A 26058-nucleotide genomic window follows, 5' to 3' on the forward strand; every position below is an offset into this window, starting at 1 on the left:
AGCAGCTGAGTGTTTATGGATCAGCGATCACACTCAATCTGCTCTGACTCTCTATGTTTTCTCACTTCCTCTCCTCCTCTCTGTCCTCCTCTCCTCTTCTTTAAAACTTTGTCGCTATAGTTCATCCCTCTGAAAACAGAGGAAATGCATTATTTTGGTTGTTTTTGAGACAGGCAGCAAGGAGGGGAGCAGAGGTGAGCAGGAAGCAGCCATCAATAATTGAGGGAGGGGGGGTTATAGGAGGTGAGTCCCTTTGTCCTCGCAGGTCTCTGATCCTATTGAGCAGAGAGCCATAAAACCTTGTGTACCTGCACCAGAGAGCAGACACTGTGCTTACCACAGTGTTTAACAACTCACACACACACAGCCAAGAAAAGAGAACACTGCAGTGCCCTCACAGTCCCCGCTACTTTGTCATTCAAGCATTATTTAACACAGAATTGGGGCACAGAGCCACTCAAAGCACACCTTCTTTACAAAGCAGGGTTGAGCCAGACAATACATCACACCAGTGTTTAACACAGCCGTCAAATAAATCCATAACATGACCGCAACAAAGTCTCACAGCGACTTCACCTTTGCATGGACTCTTGTTTAATCCCTCAACCCTGGAGTTATAAAATACATGGTTTCCCCTTGAAATACAGGCAGGTGTCCCTCTTGACACCTCTTCTGTCTTTCAACAGAGAGGTAAACAATCACAGAGCAGGGACATGATGAGGATCAATTAATAAATAAAGTCTGGGAATCTGAAACAAAACAATGGGATGATATAACAGCATTTGACCTTTTAACTTGAGATGAAAACAGCTATCATGTCAGGATGGTGAAGGGCGAACTCATCCTGTCAGCTCAGATATCCAGAATTTACCATGAGAATAATAGATACCTGTTCTAGGACATAATTGGTGATAACTTAAACACTCATTCTGAGCTGTTGGGCATTTTTTTCTCTGAATATCCAACGGTTTGTAATTTTGGACTTCCTAAAAACACAATTTTGAAATCAGGTATGAGAGATTTAGTGACGTGTTTTACTTCCAACTTGTCAATTGTGTCAACAAAAGGATATACAAACACAGAACCAGGATCAAGAAACCTAGGTTTCAACTCCAAGGTGAGACTGAATTGCAAAGTTGACTTCCTTAAGCTACGTCACTTGAATACAAACTTCTATCTCCATAAAGATCATCAAGTAAGAGCCTAACCAAACATTCACAACACTTTGCAACAGTGTGAAATAGGGATGTCAACAATTGATCGAGGATAGATTAACTGTTAAGAACTTACTCAAATATTTTTTTTTTGTTTCGTTTTGTATCACATGTAACATACATGTGCTCTTATATTTTGTTCAGCTATCAGGGAGGTGTTTTAAGTTTAACACTAGAACGGCCAAGGGGTTCTCAAATTTATATGTTGTGTAACTTTATTAAATTAGAGATTACAGTGCTGCCTGTTCCTGACTTTTCCTAAAGTCCTAGAGTCTTTATGAATTTAATATGTCATTTATACAAATTGCACAAAAGGCAACAATTATATGATTATTTTTACCTACTTCGACCACAGGCGGTCATAATGACTGCCATGATTAGATCAATACATTTTCACGCTGGGCATATACCTCTTGGTTGCTTGGAAACTATCATTGTAGTATACAAAGCAATTTGAAAGGCTTTTAATTAAATCTGAGAAAATTATACAACTCTATTTTGGTAACTATGGCAAAGAGAAGCTCAAAGAGAGAGATGACTGCTGAGGAAGCCTGAAAGTTGTACTTGGACAGCTCAGACCGGCAATCTATCTGAATAAGAAGCAGGTAAAAGTGACCAACCGAGGAAAGTTTCATATAAATATATGCATATTTTCTTAAATATACAGTTTATCCTTAAACAATAAACACATCATTCTCTATATTGGGTATTTATCATAACAGATAATACAATTTGGAATCTGGCAGTCAAAACGACCTGTCGTGGCTTTTCTAGTAGAAATGGCATTCTGGCCATTCTAGTGTTAAAGCCATAGACTGTATAAAATATGGACGTAGTATCCGTGACGTCACCCATCTGTTTCTGAACGCTGTTTTGAAGCCAATTGACAGCGGCAGCCATATTGCTTCAAATGAGCCAGTGTGACATAAAGAGGCGGGCTTTGAGCCTCCTAGCCAACAGCTGCAGTGTTCACACAGGCAGCTGTGCCTCTCATTGGAAGACTAGTAATCTCAATATCTTTGAAATTGCAGCGTTAGAAAAAAATTCACCCCCCTCACAGTGAGAGGACATCGAGAAATTAGCTATCCAGACTACACTCATCTTTTGTACCAGGATGTAAACATGTTTATTTCTGCTGTAAAGATCGTCTTTTTCCCATTCATGTGTATGTGACTTCCGGTACTTCCAGAGCCAGCCTCAAGCAGATCCTCGATGAACTGCAGCTTTTAAAACTTCCGCATTGACTCATATTTTTAGACTGGAGGTTGCCGCTTGGTTAAAGCATGTTTGGATGTGAATCAGCTGACTGAAGGTGTTACGCACAGTGGAGATGCTCAGCTGGGGAGCGGCTGAGTGACAGGTCTCCACAAGCGCTATTTTTCTCTGTCACCAGACTGATTAAGACCTGGTTGGGCTCCCGGCTGACACCTGACCAGGTTCACATGCCTATTTTTCTCAATAAGAACGAGTGGACAGAAAACTGCACACTGTGAGCCTAAAATATGTTTCTGTTCAGTTCTCTTGTTGAAGTCTGAGCCTTCATTTTTTATGACTGCATGTCCTTGAAGATTATGAGCCTGCTCCACACGTTGATATTCAGCGTGTTTAACATTTTGAACACCTCAATACTATCCGTAGCTATTCAATACCATCAGTTATATACACTGTGTTGTGAAGGAAAATTTGATTCAAGGGAAAAAATAGATAGAAAATGTTTACGTTTTTTTTTTTTTATGATTAATCAATAATTGATCGTTAACATTTCCAAAGATTGATCACGGAAATACTTATATGCTATAAATACTATATGTTAGCAAGTGCTGTTTTCAAATTGTCAAGCAGGAAGTTGCTTATTTATTGATGCAAACTGTGCTGTTTTATTCTGAATGTAACCAGATGATTATAATACTTTACTGCTGGCATTCAGAGTCGGTGCCTGCGAAAGTCAAACATGAAGATTGGCAATATCAGCATATTTTGAAGCATTTAGTGTCGCTGATTAAGTCTCTGGGCTGGGAAAGAGAATGTGTTGAAATGGAGGGCCATAAAAGTTTGTCAATGAGGCTATTAGTCTGGTTTGACGACAAGGTCAGCATGGGGAACATACCATGAGTGATAAATCTTGGCACAGCGAAGCATGGGACCCGTTTTCCTTTTTGTCCTTGATAGATATAATTCACATTTTAGCAGATGTCCAATCAAAGTGGAATTAGGGTAGAGTTTATTCATCAGCCCTTTTCACACATGCACTTAAATTAAAATTTGGAGAAAATTTCAGGACAGTTTTCCAATGAAATTCTCCACAGTTGCTTATTCACTCATGTCCCTAACAGAGTGACATGTGTCCAACAGGAGACATGAAAAGGATGAAAAGGTTCCTGTGATGTTTACAATATATTCGATTCGATTGCTGGGGAATCAGTCACTGTGACAACAGATTTCATATCAATGCTATCGGTACATGGACGTTTTTGAAGTATGAGCTAAAAAGCATGAAACTGTCTCATTACATGAATGAAAATCACACCCGCAGTATGATATTGATGTCACCAACCTGACTTCTTGCAGGAATTTTACAAAAGGGGCTTGCAAGAAAAAGTCGTCTGAAAATGTGTTCACACATGCAGCCCATCCTGAAAATTAGAGTGAGTTTCAGGAGTTTTGTGCATGTGTGAGTAAAGCAGTTATTTTCTATATCATGTATCTGTGGACATCGTTCACTTAGGCCTGCCTGGTTGCAGTGTAATAAAACCAGCTGTCTCCACATGTAAGATTTGACCAAACAGTATTCCTGCTGTGTTAAACCCTCAGCAGATTATGTAAACACCAGTGTGATTCTTCTGGAAGAAGTGGTGACACGGCAAAACCAGCAGCTACAGTCACACAGAGAGAAGGGGAAAGAAGAGCCCGGATAAACACAAGCTCCCTGCATCTCTGTATCACCCGCCCACTTACTGTAGAACACACTCACTTACTCTGCATCTCTCTCACACGCACACACAGACACAGACACACACACACACACACACCATTTCTATTCCTGCTGTAGGACACACATCTGCACAGGATTATCAGATTAGCAGCTGCAGATTTGGCTTCCCTGACAGGGCCTGTGTGTGGTGGATGGACGGTGAATTGGGGCACTTGGATGGTGCTCATGTATGAAGCGGGCAGAGCTGAGTTCTGATTGGTTCTCACTGTCCACCTGCCGTAAAGCGCTTCCATATCAGCAGTGACAGCACAGCGGTCTGTTCCCACTGCCAGTCCCTGTCACACACTTACTCATTTTGTCCATTCTGGCTGCGTCAATCCTTCACATACACACTCACACACTCTCTCTCTCACACACACACACACACAAACACTCCCTATCCCATCTCCCTGTGGTAAATTACAGCTGGCGTGGAGGTCGTCTCACTCCAGCTGGCTGATAGACTTCAGATTCCTGAGCAGCAGATGTGATGAGCTGGGGCTGCTTGGGGACAGGCAAGGTGGTCACTCTCCCTCACACACACAAATGATCATTACATGCATGACTACATACCCGGAGGTCATGTTTTAGATACTCATTAGCCAAAATTAACCCCAAAATCCCAACCCCAAATACAATCCAGATCAAAAGCAAACAAGCTCAATAGAGGGTTGCTAAACATGTATCTAATGTGGGAAAGTTATGTATCTACACAGCAGAAAAGGAACTAACAGCTCAACCTGCTGTAGTTATTTTGAAGTGCATACATCTATTGAACAGGTGCAAGAAGTTGTAGCCCTACAATGACAATAAAGGCTTCTGATTCCGATGTCTACTGTGAATGAGTGAGAGAGTGGGACCAAGAGCCCCAAGGTGTCAGAGTTAACTAACATTATTGTACAAAGATGAGCAAAGTGACTGAAAGAATGAAATCCTGTCAGTGATATGGTTTTAAATGCAGCGGTCTGCAAAAGACAAAGAAAGCCCATTCACACATGTTAAAATGTCACACTGTAGAGCAAAATCCTGCATGTTCATAGCAGAGTACGAAAAATGGTTTAGGTCTCTATACTACATTTCTTTATTCATACCAGTTGTATTGGGGATGATTTTTTATAACGCTTTTTCCTGATTACATTAAGGCTAAGACTTATGCATTTGCGCGGTTATAGTCATGGCTGAGTTGACAGATAGGTAGGTGTGTTGTAGCTGGTTGCAAAGAGCCTAAAAGCCTCCGTCAGTTCCGTATGCTTGCTATAATCTCACTGACAGGAAGTTAGTCTGAGTCAGCATTTCAAATATGGTGATCATAACTGAGCTTCATAACATCTCTTCAGAAACCAAGAGTTATGTCCGTGTTTTATACAGAGAACAATCTTTGTTATTTTTTTGTAGAATGGGAGACCCACCGGTTCAAACTGATGAAGGACTTCCAACCCAGGAATAAATGATGAGCCAAGACATAAGCTGAGCTGGTAGCAGCTCGGGTCACAGCTCTCTTTGATATACCATGTCTATTGAATGTCAGGGTTCTCTGCAGATAACCTGTCTTCTGATGAAAGCTTTGGGAACACTGAAAACTTTGGAAATCTAACCAAAAAACAAGCTGATGACCTGTGGGACAATGCTTGAAAGACACTTTTTCTAAATTAATTTAGTGTATGTTCATTAAAGGCACTATGAGGAGTTTTTAACTGGCTGAGAAACAGACTGAAACTGGTACTGATGCCTCTTTATGACCCCCAAAAGCAAACAAGACCATCCACAACAACACTGATATCTTCTCTGTTGTCATTTTAATGTCTAAAACTGCTCTGAGGGGGTAGGTGTCAGAAGAGATGATTGACATTGTGCTTTAGAAACACCCTTTTTTGACTGTTTTCATTGTAAATAATCACATTGATTGATAAATCTTGATGATAACAGACAACAGGACAAGGTTATTGTCTGAAGACACTTATTTTGCATGTACAGGACAAGAGATAAGAGGTATCACTTTTTCCACAAGGGGGCACCAGAATCGATACAAACTAAAAAGTTCCTCACAGCAGCTTTAACTATACTATAAAGGTTAAAACACTCTTCTGGATGTCACACCCCAAGTTGTTTTTCTGGACTGAATGCAATCGAAAAGGTGTGCCATGATGTTTTTAAATCTCCTTCTAAGCTCTAAACCTATTCCACCAAACCTTTCTATGAACAGTATTTTAACAGAACTCACTGCTAGATATATCTATATGATAACTCTCACGTATATGTTAATTGAAAGCTGCTAGTGTAACATTGATTTAACACCTCCAAGTGACCAAAAGGGGGAATCACTACTAAAACTGTTCTTCTCTAAGTAAAATTGGGCAGTGCTTCTGGGCACTTTGCAGCACTTCCGCCCAGGCTCTTTCCTGTTCACTTCTTCCCTCCAGATATAAAAATACACACACTCGCTCAGGAGAGTGGTCTGAATGAGCAGGTAAGAGTGTGTGTGTATGTGTGTCTGTTTATCTGTGAGAGGTGAAGACCCATAGAAGCAAAATGCAAATACTAGCCGATGCAGGGATTTATCTAAACATGCAACAGTTCCGACCATGTTCAATAATAGCTTTTGACATGTTAAGCACTTACAGAGGGTATCTAGTAGTAATTGGTGAGGTTGCACCCACATAGAAAGATGTGTCCAGGTCAAAGCAACTAACAAGGATCAAATTATCAAGTCATGTCATAGAATGTCAAAGAGAAGAAGAGGCGGAAGAAGTTTGTTATTTCATTTACGTATCATGCTCTGTGATGTGAGTGACGTTTGAAGTCATAAGCACTTATATTAGGCCAGACATCCAAACATAATGTCACACATAGTTGCAGTAAGAAGCACAGTTGAGGTGTAAATGGTCACACACACTGCGCCCAGTTTTCCTTCTGCATGTGATTCACTGCATGCAGGTACTGTTATTTTACAGAAGGAGAGGCTGCTTCATCTCAGTTTACTAAAATGTGCTCCACTTTAAGGTTGATGGAAAAGAAAGCCAAAAAGGAAAGACTAAACACAGACAACTTTTCTTAAACTTGTTACTGAATGATTGGAATTAGCCAAACTAGCGTCTTGTGCTACTTCACATCTCATCCTCATAAGTGTTGGATGACAGATTGAAAGATATGCAGACGACATGTTGCTTTTCTACATCTTTACCATGTGCTTTGCTAATATATTGCTTCTAATTCACAAGTACACCTACACAAACAGCAGGGAGAGCAAGTGTGTCCTAACGAGTGAACGAGCGTTTGGACCGAGATATAGGTCACACGTCGCCATGCACGTCACACTTAGCAACCCGATACTCCTGCTGGATGTGGTAACTGTGTGGAAAAACACATTCTCCAAATGGAATGTGTTCAATTTAAATCAAACGCATACTATTTTTGGGGCTCTGCTTCACTAAGTCCTGAGAAAATATCCTGCTGATAAGCTGATAAATTATCCATTGTGTGCATGAGCTTCTTGCTGACTTGAGCAATTGCTTCCACTTGGAGGAAAGCAGCAAGAAGGCCCTTTAATAGTCTGTAAATCTGAAAGAAAATAGAGAGTTAGGAATCATTTTCTAATGGAAAACCATGCCAGAAACAACCAGCTACCACTCCCGGACTTAAAATCTTTATCATAATCTATGATAAAGAGGAGTTAGCTGAGGCAGGTTGCATTGTTTAATTTGACATGTCGTAATTGATGCCCACAGCACACAGCACAGGTGTCATAAAGACAGAAGTAGTACTCCAGGTAAGTAGCCAGAGTTTACTGAATGATCGGTGGGACTTGGAAAATAGAAAATGATGCTTTCTAGAGAAGTGGGGCACAAAACATCCTGCAGCACATCAACACACTGCTGCACACAGAGAGAACAATGGGAGTGGGTGTTGGGATGCGTGCCATTCTCAATTCTTGTGTTTCACAATCCTCCTTCTAACAGTTCCATTGAGTATCCAACTACGTTCACACTGCAGGCAAGAGTGGCCCGAGTCTTACTTTCTGGTCACATGTGACTCAGAGCTGTCATTATTGTTTCCTTTCTTTCGACAGTTTGAACGGCACACGTCACATGGAAACTCAGCATTTGAAATCCTATTTTGTGCCACATACTAAATCAGATACAGGTCAGATCTTTTTCAATGTGACCTCAGCCTGAACAGGCAGGTTTGAATGAATGATACTTTGATTTCACTCTTGAAGGACACTCTTCATAGTTCTGCTAGGAAGAGTGGAGGGGAGTGGGAAGGAGACACTCTCACTAACTAAAAATCTAACACGGAAGACAAATATGATAGAGGTAGTTCCTCCTCCTCACTATCATCTGCTCATAGATTCACCAGCTTCCTCTGGACATCAATTCCAACATAAAACCAAAGGTTGTGCTTACTTCAATTGCCCTCATGTTATTTTTTTGTGCATGAAAGTCACTTCAGAAACGTGACCAGTTCACTAAGGAATATTATACAAGCCATATTTACACAAGGTAACATGCACAGCCAGACAAAAGTTTGGATCTCAGCAATAAATCTGACCTAAGCGTGAAGGCTTGCAGCATGAACATTGTCTTAGTTTAGTCAGACAACTCACGTTATATTAAGCTGACAGTTTATGAATGCAGCAGAACAGTATTTCTGTTTGGCATCTTGGCCCCAAACCTCACTTATATTCAGATATTGAGGATTGACTACCCCAATCCGAGCCCACAGGTGGATGCTGGGGAGGAGGTTGGGTTGAAAGTGGCATGCAGCACCTGAGCAGGGCTACAGTAGCACTGGCGAGGAAGAGGCAGAAGCAGGAAGTCGTGCAATTTAAGTGTGATTTATAATTCTGCGTGGGATAAATTGAGTAGCCTAACCAGAGGCCTACACACGTAGCCAACATGCACCTCCTCCAAAATGGAACTACGCATTAAATCGACGTGGACTGCCTTTCATTGGTCTGCTGGATGGCACTGTATTTCCTGCATTCACAGCACTACCAGAATCGCCGTACATCGGCTACTGCAAATGGTCAAGGCAGAAGTATAAACCAGGCTTTAGATAGACCACTAAATGAGAGGATGTTTGGTCAGCTGATAGAGATGGTGATTTGTCAGTATGAATCAGTGCAGCTCAAGTTGCCTGATTGAACTAGCTTGCAGGTGGTGCTCCATTGTCTACATTTTTTGAAACAACGAAGTTTGCTAAACTCTGTACTTTGAAAATGATGCGCCACCTATTTTCATCAGCAAAACAGGAATGCCAAACACAGATTAACAAACTCGAGCCAGTTACAACACTGTATGTTTCTTCAATATCCCTGCACAACTAAAGATAAGAAGTTAGGTAATTCAAAAAACATTTAAAACTGATGAAAATAATCAAATAGCATGTTTTTCATCCGTTTTTACTGCACAAAACACATCGATCCAAAACCATGTGAATGTAGAAATATGAATAATATTATAAACTAATATTTCTGAACACAGGGTAAAATGTGTTTAGTTCTATAAATGCTCTACAGTAATATGATTATAGCACCAAACCCCAAAAGCAGTCCTCTTTACAGTCTGTTAAAAAGGCTTTGGACGTATGGCAGAGTACAGCAGTTTGTCGAGCCATGTGAGGGGATTATCCACCAAAGGTCGAGACTGCTACCAAAACAAAGTGCTTCTGACAAATGGTGAACAACTACCAGATCAGAGTGACATCAAAACAGATGGAAGCCTACCTTTTGTATAAAGTATTCAATAAGTAACCTACAGAAAATAGTGTAAAGTTAGCTTAACCTATCTCTTATGTCAAATGCATGTTTAATCAACACATCATATTGTGTTCTTCTCTCATTAACAGTGCAGATTAAGTGTAGTTGGTGAACATTAATTGGACTTGCCCTATAATTAAGTGTCAAGACACAGTGATTACAGATCTCAAATGAGTCTTGGACTTTACAACAACTATTGCTATAAAGGTTAACAAAAATATTCTAAACGTAATGCTGATTTAGTCACACGCAATCACAATTTATACATCTCCACTGCTGTAGATTTGTAAAGCCTGTCAAAATGACTTTCTCAGCTCAAACTGCTTGGCTCAAAAGTGAAGCAAAAGGTCACAACACACATACACACACACATACACACACACTAAAACTGACCAGACGGCCATGCATTAGTGTGTGGGCAGAGATTCAACAGAATCACAGTGCAGGCGCCATGTGCCGCTGGGGTTTGCAACATGAGATCTGTCCGCCCTGAGCAGAGCAGGGAGTGATTGCAGGCGTCCTTAGTTACACCAGTGTTTGCCTGGTGGCATATGGCCGGCTGCTGGAGACACGTGTTAGTGTCACGAATACACCAAAGGCCCCAACCCTGTGATTTCATCATCCCATTTAAATTCCTAAGCTTCCCTCAGGCCACGTTTTTCCCTGAAGGTAGCGTGTGATTATCTGTGGTGGTCACAGTAAAATGAGGTCCAGCAGGGGAAGCGGAGTCACTAATGTGCCTTCGTCCCTGGCAGCAATCAGGTGTTGATATTACTTTGCCTCAGAGCCAACACTTGGCTTCCACAGCTTGTTTTGAAAAATTGCAAGTAATACATGAGGTGGGGACTCTATTACTGCCTTTGCAATTTTCATTCTTCTTCCACTGAAAGATTTCATAAACTTTCAACACCCCAATCAGACATGTTCTGCAAGCATAACTCCTATTTCAGCATCAGCCCCAAAGGGCAGACAGAAGTAAGAGGAAGAGGAGGATGAGTTTAACAACCAAAAGCACTCTGAGCTCCTTAACAGGTCCTCAAATTAGCACAAGATACAAACATCAAGCTGACATAAATACTGCTGTGCAGGAGGAAGGTTGCTGCAGCACTACAGATAATAAACAAGACTGTTTTTCCATGCCAAGCTCACACCTTAAGTTAAGTTAAACTCCTGTTTGTGCTCTGCAATAGAGCAACAAAGAGAAAGCTGCATTGTGTTCCAAAACAGCATCATAAATCAGGAAGAAGCACAGCGTTATTTAAGAGGAATGTATTAAATGACTCTCCAAAAACGCATATGTGCAGGTTGTGTGTTTTAATGAGTAAAAGCTGTGTTCAGGTTTGTCTTCAATGCAGATTAATGTAATGCGAGTACGCAATTGAGATCTCTAACCTAAAGTAATTGATCAGCATACTATTATCTGTCAATACACAAAGCACCGCCACCTTGTGTCGAGATAGGAAGCCCACATAACAAGTGAAGGACTCAAATGCAGATTATTCAAAAAAGTGTGCATCCCTGTGTTTGCTCTGAGACAAAAAAAAAAAACTCAGAGTAACACACATTGTGTTTAGGGATTGCATAATAAATCAGAACTAGGCACAAAGTCATTATTGAAGAAAAATACATGAACTTTACTTTCTCTTGGACTGAAAATAGAGTCATTGGGTGCAGATTTAGCCCAATGGTTAAATTGCACACCCATATAGCGGGAGTCTTGTGTTCGATTCCAGCCTTCAGCCCCTTTCCCGCATGTCATTACCCCTCTCTCTACCAGTTTCCTGCTCTATCCAATCTCCTCTCCTCTCTGAATAAAGGTCTAAAAGCCCCAAAATATAACAAAAAAAGAAAAGAAAATTGAGTCACTTTGGCTGCTCTGTGAACCTCTGAATAACTGGTTAGGGTTCTAAGTAAGTAAGAGCCTTCTTTTTTACCCACTATACAGGAAGAATAATATGAAATAAGCAGTCTGTAGAAACCTAGAGGATATTTTAAACCATAGTTCGGATCACCTTCGTAGGCGGCCTGCTGCATCTTCCTCTATCTAATCCTAACTTGGTCTCAGCAGATGTGTGTCTAACATGAGTCTGGTCCTGCTGGAGGTTTTTGCCTGTTAAAGGAAGTTTGTCCTTGCCGCTGTAACTTGCTAAATGCTGCTAAATGCTCTGCTCATGGTGGATTAAGATTACGACTGAGTCCTGTGTTTAAGAGGGGACTGGATCTTATCCTGTCTTGATGTTGGGCCTTTGTTAATAATAGAAGGTAGAGTACGGTCTAGGCCTGCTCTGTTTGTAAAGAGTCTTCAGGAAATATTCGTTGTGAATTGGAGCTATATAAATATAGATTGATTGATTGTTGATTAATTGAGCTTTGCGTACTTTTTGCTTTAACAGTGTGAGATCACCTTATGTCAAGCTACATGTGCGGGTTGCAGAGGGAATGACCCAAATGCAGAAGGGAAAAGTGGTCTGTAGCATTCTCAAATCAGCAGTGCGTCTGTGTTTGCTCCAAAAAAAGAACAACTCAGTGAAAGCTGAATTGGGTTTCAGGACTGCATCATAAATCAGAATTAGACTCAAACTGCTACAAACTTCTGAATTTTACTAGTTAGGTTTTCAAATAATCATAAAGCCTCTATTTCGCCTGCTTTTAAGAAATTACAACATGACATAAGTAGTCTGGAGAAACCTTAGTTTATCCAAGGTGCAAAATAAAAACTCAGTTTGCTTCATAAATCAGAATTAAGCTCAAAGTCATTATTTAAGTGGAATGTATGAACTCAGCTTTTCACATGGATAGAAAATGGAGACTTATTAACACCTATTTATAGTCCTTGTATGAGTTAATCACCTTTTTGGTTTCTTTTTGGGGAGATTAATATGACAAATGTAATCTGAACCTAAGTTAATGACTGTATACTGTTTGCTTTGGTTAAACAGAGTACAACCACTTCTCTGAGGTATTGAGTCCAGGCAAGGTCCTAAATGCAGACAACTAAAGCAGAGTGTTGCAATTCAATAATAGCTTGCAGGAATCTTGAAGGTGGGAATGTAAATTGGTAACATGTCACAAGTATGTTCGTAGGCACATGATGATTGACACAGACTCCAAAAACCCATTCACATGTAGATGAGGACTGAAGGGATCGTCCAAGGGCACTGGGAGGACAGACCGTGACACATTCGGTTTCAGATATGAAACATCCGTGACTGCTCAGGAGCTAGAAACCAATCTGAGCACCAAATATTCCTCTACACCCAAAAAGTTTTGCTGGTGAGGACATGGCAGCATGAGTGGTGTATGACATCCCATGTTACAGCCGCAGGGCACGATGAAAAAGGACACTCAGCAGAGTCAATGAGCACCAGCAACAGCATGACCTGGCCGCTGGACGACATGAAATCCAATGTCATACACCATCTTTGAACACAGAGCTGGTTACCATGTAGCCATCTACTTTCAGGTGACCTACGTTTGACACTCAGGTCATGTGGTGTTCTACCTGAGCTCTCGACTTTTGCTGGAAAAATACTTTAAGATGCATGTTGCAGTGTAGTTTGAGGACTGAGGTCTGAAGTTTCTGCAGTTCTGCTGAGGAGTTACAACAAACCATCACATTCAGCTTCAATGACAGAATCTATTAAGAAGCCAGTAAACCCTTCAGGCAGCATTCACAGGCTCATTTGTTGCCTTCCTTTAAAAGTTTCAGTTCTTTTTCTGGATGTAGTTGTTTTGTTGATTCCTTCACGGTAGGAGTACGAGCAGAATTTGACATTTTTAGGGTTGCGATTCCAGGGGGCGGCTCTTGATTATCTGGGATAAGTCCAAATCTCAGCTCAATCATCCAGTCTCTGAGGGCAAGCTAAGCTCCGTGTTTTTCTGGCCCATCCATCACATCGGAACGCCCCGAGCACTCTTTCATGCTCGTCATACTGCATCACCTGACATCAACTGACAGGAAGAGAAAGCAAGAGTAGAATATCCAGGTATAACCCTCCAGGAGTGTTTGAAGCATCATCACATTTTGAAGCTTTTAGGCAGAGGTGGTTCATTTGACGAGTCAGGACTAAGAGCAGCCCGGATCATCAAAATGTTTGGGATGTAAATAGAAGGAATTAAGATGTAGACACACCATGCATAAAAAGAACAGCTTGGACAAACTTGGATTGCTGGATGTTGGAGAAGAAACCCCACTGGCATTATAAAGACAGGCCTGCTCAATGAAGCTAGTGTGGTGTTGGGACTTGAAATAGTTTGTCTGAAAGACTCTTTCTGCTGTCCAACAAAATTAGAAATGTCCAAACAAGCTGTTTTATGTAAGAAATTAATAACATAAATCATCTCTCCTCCTTTCTGTGTGTTCTCCACTTGTTCGAGGAGGAACATTAAATGAAAAAGGCAGCAAGAAAAGGAAGCAGTCCTTTCATACCAATCTGTCACAGTGTGAAGAGAGGAGGATTTCTGCTGAGGACATTTTAAGGCAGAGCTGAGCAGCAAAAAAAAAATCGGCATTTCTGTGTCTGAACAGATGGAGAGCAGCAGACAAAACTGTTTACCTGGCACATAATGTCAAATTCTGTTTAGAACGGGCTTTTTGGAGCACTTCCGGACAGAGGAGGCAAACAAACACTGCAGGAAATATAAAGAAACTGTAATAGAGGAGAGGGGGGAATCGCTCAACTGAATGTGGGCTCTAACACAGCCCAACAACAACATATTTCTGCTCTGGCCTTTTGCCATAAAAGAAATAAACTGTGTAAAAGCACACACAACAAGTTTTTATAGATCTCCCAACAACTGGAGTCCACAAAGAAATCGATACTCTCTTCTTTTGGGCTGGGATATCTGAACCAGGCAGACTCTTCTGTGGATCTGGTTAGTCTGAATCTTTCCTCTTTGATTTGGTCATTGGAGTAACTATCCTGCCTGAGGCTCCGTGATTAGCTTAATAATGGTCGACACTTCAGTCGATCCTTGTGTGTATTAAAGACGGACCTCCTCTCACAACAAACTGGAGAAGTAAGGCTGTAATTTTAAGAAGCTGAAAGTGAGATTGAATCACTGAAAGTATTGATCATTACTGTTTTTATGGATCTCCATCTTATCAGGGTTATACATCATGCTTTAAGAACCAGGCAGTCCATGCAAACAGCTCTGAATGCCCCAGACCGTGCAGTCACACTTTCTTTGTGTTGATTTGCTAAGTGCTAAGATGCTAATGGCCAAATCTATGATGTTGCGTGTTTAGATTGGGTTACTTCACATTTCTATTGGCCAAAGCAGATGATTTTGTTTATTATCTTAAAAATGCCTATAAAGCAGTATAAAGTGAAGGCAGGTACCTTGACCAGAAGAGGGACAGCCCAGAGGAACACCCTGGAGCCAGATCCTGAGGGAAGTTTGACAGCAAGTGTCCAATGGGCAGTCTCAGACCAAAACTATAACATGGAGCTGCTGCTCTGTGGGTCCACCACCTGCCAGGATTGGCATACCGTAAGGTGCTCAGCAAGTGAATGGGGCATGCTGATCCAGCACAGTGCTGACTTGGGACATTTGAACGACAGACAGGTCGGTGCAGCATCAACAGGGAGCTGAGCCTGAAGGCAAAGCTTTCGATTTACCAGTCGATCCACGTTCCAACCATCACCTGCAGTCATGAGCTTTGGGTAGTGACTGAAAGAATGAGATGGTGGATTCAAGCGGCTGAAATGAGTTTCCTCTAGGGGGTGGCTTGGCTCAGCCTTAGAGATAGGGGGATGAGTTCAGACATCCAGAGGGGGCTCAGAGTACAGGCACTACTCCTGCACAATGCAAGGAGCCAGTTGAGGTAGTTTGGGCATCTGATAAGGATGCCTCCCAGACACCTCTCTTTGGAGGTTTCCCAGATATATGCATATGAATGTGTATGCATATTCCACTTGGGTAGAACCAGAACTCATGGGAGGGATAATATAGCCCATCTGGCCTCAGAATCCCTAAGGAAGGGCTGGAAAATGTTGCTGGGGAGAGGGATGACTGGGTTTGCTTAGCCTGTCGCAAACACCCCGGGTAACAGATGAATGTATAGATCTCTTGAACATCCATATATCCCCATGCACAGGTTGACACATATCACCACTTTGTCACTGAACACCTTTGGTATCTAAAGTAGAGTCACAATGAAGCATCTGTTTAGTGACTGCTTCAGGGCTTGTTTTCTTCTTTCCTATCACACAGTTAACCTGAAGCTGTCTGTTTGGTTATGTTACTTTAAGCTGAGTAAATCTATCATGACGTCTGGGTCAGTGTAACAACCCAGAGCTGACTTCTTGTTTCACAAAAGACCCAAACTCTTATCTCCTGGTTCTTTGCATAATTTGACAATCAGCCCAGAGTGCCATCCAAATTGGACTTTGACCACATTCATCAACATCATCTGTCTAACATGCTCGACTGATGAAGCAGCTGCTCTGAGTGTCTAATATCAGAGGGGATGGTTCTTCTTCTGGTTTCTTCACAGAATAAAGAAGTTTGTTTAGTTGTTTTTGGACGCTTTTTCAGTATTCATATCTAACTAAACTCAGGATCTGTCAGCTGTCACTTTCTGTTACAATCTTTTGGTTTTATTGCTGTTACAGAGCTAAGTGTTACACTGCAAGTACTTCAGACCAAACAAGTGTTTCCGACCAATTCTGGTAAAAAGTATTATCTGACTTAATATGAGGCATATTATATTACAAGTCTAGATAACTGTCTTATTTCAACATTTTAAAAGCCAAAAATAAGACCTTGATTGCTTATAATAAGTAAAAAAAAACAAGCGATTGGGTAAAGAAAAAAATGCTTGTAAAGTTTTTTTTAAATTATATATACATATATATGTTTTATTTTTCAAAAAAAGTCACATTTATTGAAATAAGAATATTGTTTTCATTCAAGGATGAAAGGATTTTCTTTCCCCATTGGCAGAATCTTTATACACATTACGGACAATTCAGGTCTTGATTTTTTTACTTGTCAGGTGGAAGTGGTTTGGATTAAATGTTAAAAGCCTTGTTTCAATTAGAAATAAGAAGAAAAATGGCTTTATTTAAAATTTTTGAACAGTAACTGCAAAAATACAGGGTGTCTTGTTTGTTAAAGGAATAGCTTATAAGTGCCTGTCAGAAGAAGCCTTTTTCTCTAAATGCATGCCTCCCTAATATTTTAATAAACATTAATTTTCCAAATCAGAGATATTAATTGTTATTTCATCTGAACCCACTGACTTACAGCTCAAGTCTGAGTTCAGGAAACACAGGGGGCCAATTGGGGCCTGGAAGCTTGTTTATGCCCCTTGGCTGTATAATGCGATGATCTGACCCTGCTTTTAATCCATCGCCCTTTTTTATACTTCTATCATCTATGTACATACTGTCTCCATGGAATACTATGTACTGTACACAGATATACAGAAAACCATCAACATGCATTAGAGATGAGTCTTCCTCCATCGTAGCTATTATTAGATTGTATTTCAATTGTATCTGAAAGGAAACAGCTGCATTGGACCCTCAGTCCTATAGCTAATATTTTATTTGTAGCTCATGTTTAGGTCGCAATTAACAGTATACAATGGCATATATTATAGCTGGGCTTAGTCCAGTAATCACATGAACGTAGAGGCTGTGGAGGCGGATCAACTTCAAACGCTCTATATGTAACATCAAAGCAGTATTGTCAGATAACCAAGAATCCACGGTTTATAATTAGCAACCCATAATGACACTGTAGTCAAGATGATTTCTTCCCTCTATCTCATGCCTGTAGGATGGTTTCAACAACAACTTATCAAAGGGGACACAATTTCCCGTGAAACTCCAACTCTTACCAAAGATTCCAACATTCAATCAAACTAATGACTAACAATTACAGAAAATAAGGAAGTACAATCCTTTCTTTTCGGTCTGCAGCCCAGGGGAAATACAGGATATATCGACGTATATCCCAAATGAGATTGACCCACATTAACACCACTCCGGCAGGGCAACCCCGCTGGAGGTTTTTAATTTACAGGGAGGGCAAACAATCAAAATGTTGCAGGAAATGGGACCCTGAGCCCCTTACCGTGTGACCTCTAAACTCTGGCCTTCTGAGAGCACACACTCCTGCCTCCAAAACCAATCAATGGAGGGGGGTTGTGGTAGTGCAAGTAATGGAGAATTACCTCTAACACACTTTGTAGGAACATGTTTGTGCAATCTCAAGAGTTCACTTTAGAGTCAACGATTAAAGAAGTAAGTGTTCAAATAAAAAGTTAAAGCTCCAGTGAGGAGTTTTTAACCGGTTGTGAAACAGATTGAAATAGATACTGATGACTCTGTTTGACCTACGAAGGCCAAGGACACCACCAGCAACAAGACTGATGTTTTCAAGATTGCCCTCTTAATGCGTGAAACTGCTGCAGGGGGTCAGTGTCAGGCCCCGATGATTGACAGGATGTTGAAGTGGCAGCCTTTTTTTAAACATTTCTGATGACAAATATCTTTACCGTGTGAAATATTTGACTGCTAAAGAAGCACACGATGTTTTGTTGTTGATACGGTTTGCATCTTTGCCCTAAGGGGGCGCTAACGTCTGCAAAAAACGAAGTTTCTCACTGCAGCTTTAAGGTTTAAAAGTGACTCAAGCTGTGCACAACGTTTTACAATGTTCTACAACAGATAATTTCTCATTTTGTCAATGGGGTTGGGGGTTTGTAAGACAGCTGTGTAAAAAAGATCTTAACTTAGAAAAATGTCTCAGTCTTTGAACATCCCTTTCATCAGACATGGAATAACAATCTGAGTCTGTCAGGGGCAAACAGAAGCACTTTCAGCTGACATACTTAGACTGGGTCGCTACATATGATGACTCTGACTCAATCCCAGTTCACCCCCTGCCCCTTCGGGTGTCCTGATGCTTGTTGGATGGGGGAATGGGTGAAGTGCTGGTGCTACATTGCCCTTCAAACAGAGATTTGTCAGAGGCACACTCCAAACAGAGTGCCATGAAAAACCTCCCACAATGCATTGCAAATTATTAGGAATGGGTATTTAAAGCCAAAATACTATTTGAAAATCATTGGCATCTATTTGACGATTATTCTGATGACGTATCAGGTTGTCCCATTTCATATGGGAAGATTTCACCATTACATCTTTTAATTTGAAGGGCCAAATAGGTGCTGAAAAACGAGGTGTAGGAGTAGACATGAGAAATGGGACTGAGCCTTCGTGTCTGATTTAAAGTTATAAAGACTTTGTTTTTGTCATCTTCATTAGGCAGCTGCTCTCAGTGGAAAAAGCTCTAATGAACTTTCTGTTCTTGTCCCACTCAGACACCACACACACACAGAGCCATGACTCACTTTCAGATCCAGTGTGACCTACACTGTCTGAGCATATCATTATGCCTGACGCCCTAAGTTAGAAACGTCAGAGAGTTTTCATGTTTTGACGTTTTCTTCAGTATAAATTATATCTTGAGAAATTTCCATCATACTTATGACCCCGCTCAAAATGGGAACTGCTAACAGCTAACCTTGCATACTTTTGATTAGGGCTGAGCCAACTTCAGTAGTGTTTGTCAGATTCAGCTCTTCAATGTGACTTTTGGTTAAACTCCAATCTAATTTCCTAAATTAGCCAATGAGTGTTGTGTTTTCCCTTAAAGCTGGGGTTGGTAATCACATTTAGATACACTTTTTGTCATACTGTTTAAAATTATCTTTATGTCCTGATGGCAATCATTACATGATGTGTTCCTAAAAAAGAGTGAAAAAAACTGCTATCTACAGCCGGAGTAAACCTGGGAAAACACCAACCAATCACCGTTTTTTGGCTCCCCAAATTTTAAACCAATCAAATCCCGTCCAGCCGTTCTGCCCTCCTCCTGCGCGTACATTTCCCCGGCGTGCACTCCTCCGAGTCCCCGTCTCCTGCCTCTACTTCCCTGACTCTATTTACTGCCCCTCTCGCTCGTTCTCGGACCTGTCCCCTTTGACCTGATGAGGTGCTTTGCTCAGGACTGTAGTCCGGATCAGAGTCTAAAAAGCTCTCACCAACAAGCAGAATAATTAATGACGTTCAGTAAGTCCTACAGAAAATATATATTTATTATAGCGTCCGTCCGGATGCTGTAGTGATGACGAGCCAATTGGTGAACACGTTGATCTTTAATAACCGGTCACTGTCGGCCGTGATCACGACAACCAACAAAACAACAATCAAAGTTTGAATGAATGAAAAACTTCTCCTCTTGTCTCTCCACTTAGCACACTCTACACCTCTCCTGATGCCTTCACTAACCGTCAACACTGTAGGAATTAAGAGCATCTACACTGAACACGTTTAACAAACAGTAGAGCTGTTACAGTATTATATGTGTTATAACTTTTCTCCTGATATTGTGTCACCGGTACAACTGGATAATGCTAGCATGATAGTTGTGAGTACTAACAGCAGTCATGTTTGTTTGTGTTTTTAACTTTCACTATGATAATGTTTTGGTGAGGACCGGTTTTGAATCAGTCACGATCGTATGGTCGAGAATCAGCGGCGCTCGTGCATGTGAGCGGGGGGGCGTCGTTTTGGAGGAGGTCCGAGGGAGGAGGGGAGGGGTTAGAGGGAGTCATGAGGAAAAGCTACATTCAAATTCATGCTGGTTTTCCGAGACTACTAACCCTAGCTTTAAAGACAAGTTTACGAAAGTTCTCCATGGTGTCATCAAGACACAAAAAGCGGACTACTTTCCTTAAATTTCAATGCATTCAATTCCAATCTAACTGCATCATTGAACTGAACAAAGGAACAGTTACTTAGCTAAAGTTAGCGGCAACTTGGTGCACAGCCCAAGAATCTCCTCCAAAAATTATTAAAGAAACATTTGTTTAGAGGTGGAACAGTAAAACTTCTTGTGTTCGACACTTTTTTGATCCCTTTGTTTATTTGTTTTTTGAGAGGATGTGAACTCTACATGTTACTCCAGCAGGCAATATAGGGCGAACACTGAGGGAATTTTAGGCAAACAAGTAACTTGCAGCTCGCCTCGCAGTCCCTTCCTGATGTCCTGTGTGCTTTGAAGAGTCAGAGAAACATCCATTTTGAAGTGAAACTGAACATTTTCTGGTTTTCATTTGATACTTTGTGTGTTTTGTAGCAGATGAAACCTCCATGTGTAGGGATGGGTACCGAATTCGGTACTTTTATAGGTACCGACCGAATTCCATTGGTACTACCGGGTACCGACTCACGTAAAATCAAACCGTACCAAGTTTCGGTACCTGAACGCATCCTTGTGACAGTGAGGGAGTGGAAGAGGAGGCGAGTTTCCATACTTTCGGCTTGTAATAAAGTCAGAGATTGATCGGGTGGACGTCTCTGCTCCCTGCTCTCTGCATGTGCGCGGGAGCGCGCCAAACGGAGCCTGCAGCTGATGGGCGCGCGCACTCACCGCGAGGCAGACCTGCATGAGGATTAATTTGAGACCTATTTTATACAGTCTATGGTTGAGACGGACTCTCTCGCTCCGACTACCTGCCCTGTTTATAACCGTTCCTGTGTGCGTGAATGCCCAACAAGTAAGTGGTGTCCTGTTATTATAAAGAGACGTTTAACGTCTGCAGGCATTCACGTGTGTTCATTGATAAACTCCCGAAAGCCACGAGCATGTGTCTGCTAACATCACCTATATAATCCTGTTTCTGTTCATTTCATTTTAAATGAAATGAATAAGTTAAATGTAAAAATGTTGAGATTTTATTATTAAACAAATTAACATTTATTACCACATAAACACACAAAAGTACCGAAAATTGGTACCGTTGAGTACCGGTACCGATTCCCAAATACCGGGTATCGGTACCGTATTGGTTCAAAAGTGAAAGGTACCCATCCCTATCCATGTGTAATTTGGCTGCCAGTTAAATCACAGAAGAGTCGTTTGATACTCTGTTTGTATGGAGTTTACAGCCTGCCATGCTGCTGCTGCGGCATTGCTCTGTGCACAAAGACACAGAAAAAAAAAAAATGCAGATTCGGAGGAAAATACAAGTCGACAGGGTCTACTTTTAATGGTTTCATTTGGCAAAATGTCAGTAAATTTAGACATTAAAACTGGAGTTGAGTTTGTAACACACAACACAACTCACATTAGAATCACAGCGACTGTAGGTGCATCAGGATGCAGTGGTTTCGATTTTGTCTGACCGGGGCCACAGTGTCAGACTTTGCTTTAGAAAAACGACTGCAGCTCCTTTCCTGCAGAAAATCCCCCGAGGCTGCTGTCACTGTGCCCACAGAGTCGCTCTCCTGCTCGCTGTAGTTGGAACGATGCCAGGCTTTGCTTCTTGATTACATCACAGATTAGAGACCTGGCACCACAGAGACTTTCATGTCCACAAGCCAAGCTCAACCGTGCAAGACGATAGCTTGCCTTCAAGTGGGATTCAGCTGCATCATCAGTCCTGAACATTTTCAAGGAAAGGAATTATTGAAAATAAAATGTTAAACTAACAAACGACCATCTAACTTTAACCATCAATTATGACCCAAACATGCAGACACAGGATGAAAGGATGTCAGATTACAACAGCTGTAACTCGTAGCATGTACCACAGAAGCATGTGCTCAAAGTAACTTCACTGGCTTCACGCATAGCTTCACACAAAAGCCTGAATAAAGCCAAAATATGACAAGCAACAATGTTCCTATTAAACTGCATTTAGCTAAATCATTGCATTACAAATGATTTCTGATCATAGACCACAGCTACAGTATGGCAGGCTGTATACTTCACAAACTAAACTGTGAGCTGGATAATCTGCAGAGGTCTCCTCATATTTAAAAGAATGCATCCTGAGGATTAAACAGGAAAAAATACTGACGAAGCAGTTCCATGTTAAAAATAAGGATCCTCTGAGGATACAGGATTTCAGGAGGGGCAGCGATTAGCTTGGTTGTAGATTGCTCGGCCTTTGGTTTGCATTTCTCAAAGGTTCAAAGGCTACAATACCAGGAGGGAGATTATCCTCAGGAGGTATCCCCCTTTCAAAATTACAGAGACCCGGTGATTTAAAAAAAGCCTAATGAGGTAGTTAAAAATCAGTGTTTCTGTGATGCTCTCCCTCAGTGGACATCATTTGTCACAGAAGGGCTGCAAGCTGAGCGGCTTTTTTGTAGGTCCTTAGCATGTTTTATTTATTAAAATAATTGCATTCATTCTGTGCTCTTCACTCATGAATGTTTAAGTGATACAATTATTCTTGATACAAAAATATTTAGTGAAAGATAATTCTCTTTGGTGAGGCCGAGCTGCTGACATCTCTAGCTCCTTAGTTAATTACGATCCTTTATGTTATTAAATGGTAATGGTAATGATAAAGAAAACAGTGAGATGAGTGGATATAATTAGTGAGCAGTCAGCTTGATAATGTGTAAATGCTTGTGCAACAGCCTTTGTTCATTAATTATGTCTCTTATATTGGAGTTTGGTGAGGCACTGAATTAAAAACAAAGGAAATGCATATCCAAGTTTTTGTGTTTAATGGTCAAATCTGTTATGAGTGACAAAATTCAACGTAAGGTAAGTTCTAGATCCTTAAATAAGCATATTGAAACCAAGTCAGGGATTGAATTAGACCTCCACAGCTCTAGGAGTATAGACTTCCCCACAAATGATTTCCCACATATGCTGACCTTCGAGTGTGAGAGTAGAGAGAGTAAGATCAGAAAGGAAGTAAATGAAATAATGAAAGTATCTTACTCCAGGTCCTCTGGTCTGTCTGTCATGCTGCTCTTGTGGCGTCATCGTGATGACTCACAATGTAAGCTTGCTCTGAAGGTCTTAAGGGGTGTTGTCTGATTACCTCCTATAAAATCTTCCCAGTCAGGACTAACTGAAGGTGAAGTGATAAGTTGAAAGAACAATATCTGATCCTTTCCCACAGAAAACGTGCATGCAACACGGTGTAATCACTACCGCGTGTAGAACTCGTGAAATGACGACACTGTCTGCTTCCTGGTTAGGTCACCTCAATTAAAACATTTGCTTCAGAATAGGCCAATCAGAACCGGAGGGCGCGGTTCGGCCTCTGACGTAGTGTGCCACACACCCATCACTGACAACCTGAGGGCCGAGGTGCAGGAGAAAGAGGGGAGCCTGACGTGCGTAATGTTATCACAATAATGTAGAATCTGGTGCGTAAATCCAGAGAATGACGCATGATCTGTCAATGTAAATGAAGTGAGTTCCCTGATTTATGGGTCTTGCAGGAAAAAAATGTAAGACATGGTTTAATTATGTAACTGATCAACATTCGTAATTAACAGTCAGAATTGAGCCTCGCCTCATCATTTTGGGGTTTATCTGCTGATATCTGCCTTAAATGTAAAAACACTTGAGCACAAGTTACAGAGGAAGGGAGCGAAATTAAAATTTTTGACACGTTTTCATTTGAGAAGACTGGTTCCAGATTTATACAGTGGTTAAAAACCAACAAGAAGAGCAAGTTGTAAAGTCGGCCTGCGTCTTGCAATGATACACAGTGAAGTAAGTGGATGCATCTCTCCACTGACAAGCGCAGGTGGCTCAGATGCATCTGCCTGTACAGCGCACACGGAGCCGAGCCTCCTACTGCGCCGTATCCGCTCATCCCAGCGCACAGTGCCGCGCGCTCACCGGTGCGCACAGCTACTTTATTTGAAAATAACCGACTGAATTGTTAAGGGAGGTCAGAGACTTCACGATGACAGAGAGGATACGGCCCGAGGCGTCTCCGGTGCGAAAAAAAACACATCATATGCGTTGTGGCTTGCATTTAAAAGCCCACCCATGTCATGCGTGCGTCAGAAGCCTGCGCATCCACTCCTGGAGGCTTCACTGACACACACACACACACACACACACACACACACACACACACACACACACACACACACACACACACACACACACACACACACATAGGCGCACACACACACATTAACACACGCACACACACAAGCTGAAGATCCATAAGAAACCAAAACTATAACAACGAGATTTTTTCGTGTCAGGCGCACAAACTGGAGTACAATTTTCTATCCGCCTGCACAGCGCGTCCTGAGACACTGTGATTTATGTTTTTCCCTGCACAAACCAAAGCCCTCACTCACAGCCGGAGACATATCAGTGAATTTATGCAAAAACAAAGTTAAAGGTGGTTTATTTGTTGCTTTTTCTATTGCACCTGCAAAAAGGATCCCACTGACGCCCATAACTCACCTGATATGCAGACAATAAGATTGGCCTGAAGAATGATCAATATTTCCCAAATTATATCCATTCTCTGTCTTCATTCCACGCACATTACGCACAGATTAAAAAGGAAAATAAGCGAGAAACCGAGCTTTATCAGTTGCAGATGTCCTGTCCTCCCAGGCTGGATCCCGCTGTACACCTTCCACCAGGTATTTTCCACTCCACACACATAGCAGGTGATCAAAACCGGAGGAAAAATGTTGCACGTTCCCACCACTAAATGTAACAATCCAGAGCTGGCGAAAAAAGGGGATGAACTCCAGAAAAATAGCCGAGCGGAACACTGATCCTCCGTCAGTTCACTGTATTATTCCAGTGCGCCCTAGAACGGACACATCCATCCATCCGCTGCCGTCTCACAATGAGCGGGCGTCCCGTTTCTCACCGCGGAGAGTCACGCATGATGGTCTCAGTAAAGTCTCTGCGTGGAGAGGGAGAAGGAAAGCGAAGATTAATGAACAGCTGTGGGATCAGACTAACACCTGGAGACGCCTCGCAACTCCGAAACTCTCATAGCCAGGTGGCGAGCCTCCGATCTGCCTATCACTACGAGGGACCAGTGTCAAGTTCTATGTATGCCAACGAAGACTTCCTGTGGACGATGACAAAATAAAAGCGCTGTTTTTAGACTTTCCTTCTGTCTGAGAATGCAAAAGGGCTCAACTTTAATGCGAAGCTTTAGGGGATGAACGCATTTCAGGAGGGTTTCTAAATCTTTAAAATGATTTTGATGATATTTTCATGTTGATGACATTAGAAAACAAGAGGTGAAGGCATTGAGAGAACATGAAACTTATCCTAAGTAGGAATGTATACTC

The 26058-nt window shown here is 41.5% G+C and overlaps 1 protein-coding gene and 1 long non-coding RNA gene across 3 annotated transcripts in view; both read right to left on the minus strand.

Moving 5' to 3' along the window:
* ca10a (carbonic anhydrase Xa) overlaps window positions 1–25843 on the minus strand; it is a 319433-nt gene extending 293590 nt beyond the window's left edge. Inside the window, exon 1 of one of the 2 annotated variants that reach the window (XM_034707132.1) lies at window positions 25205–25843. In XM_034707132.1, the coding sequence (XP_034563023.1) occupies window positions 25205–25265 (61 nt within the window). In that variant the 5' untranslated portion in view covers window positions 25266–25843. The remainder of the gene's footprint in view (window positions 1–25204) is intronic. The other variant, XM_034707131.1, reaches the window with a different exon arrangement.
* LOC117829569 lies at window positions 21977–23970 on the minus strand. The gene is made up of 2 exons (XR_004634634.1): window positions 23705–23970; window positions 21977–22406 (listed from the first exon to the last, which is right to left on the minus strand). It is a non-coding gene; the product is annotated as an uncharacterized LOC117829569 (long non-coding RNA).
* Window positions 25844–26058: the final 215 nt, after the last annotated feature.

Source organism: Notolabrus celidotus, chromosome 18 (genome assembly GCF_009762535.1).
Source record: "Notolabrus celidotus isolate fNotCel1 chromosome 18, fNotCel1.pri, whole genome shotgun sequence".
Lineage (NCBI taxonomy): Eukaryota > Metazoa > Chordata > Actinopteri > Labriformes > Labridae > Notolabrus > Notolabrus celidotus.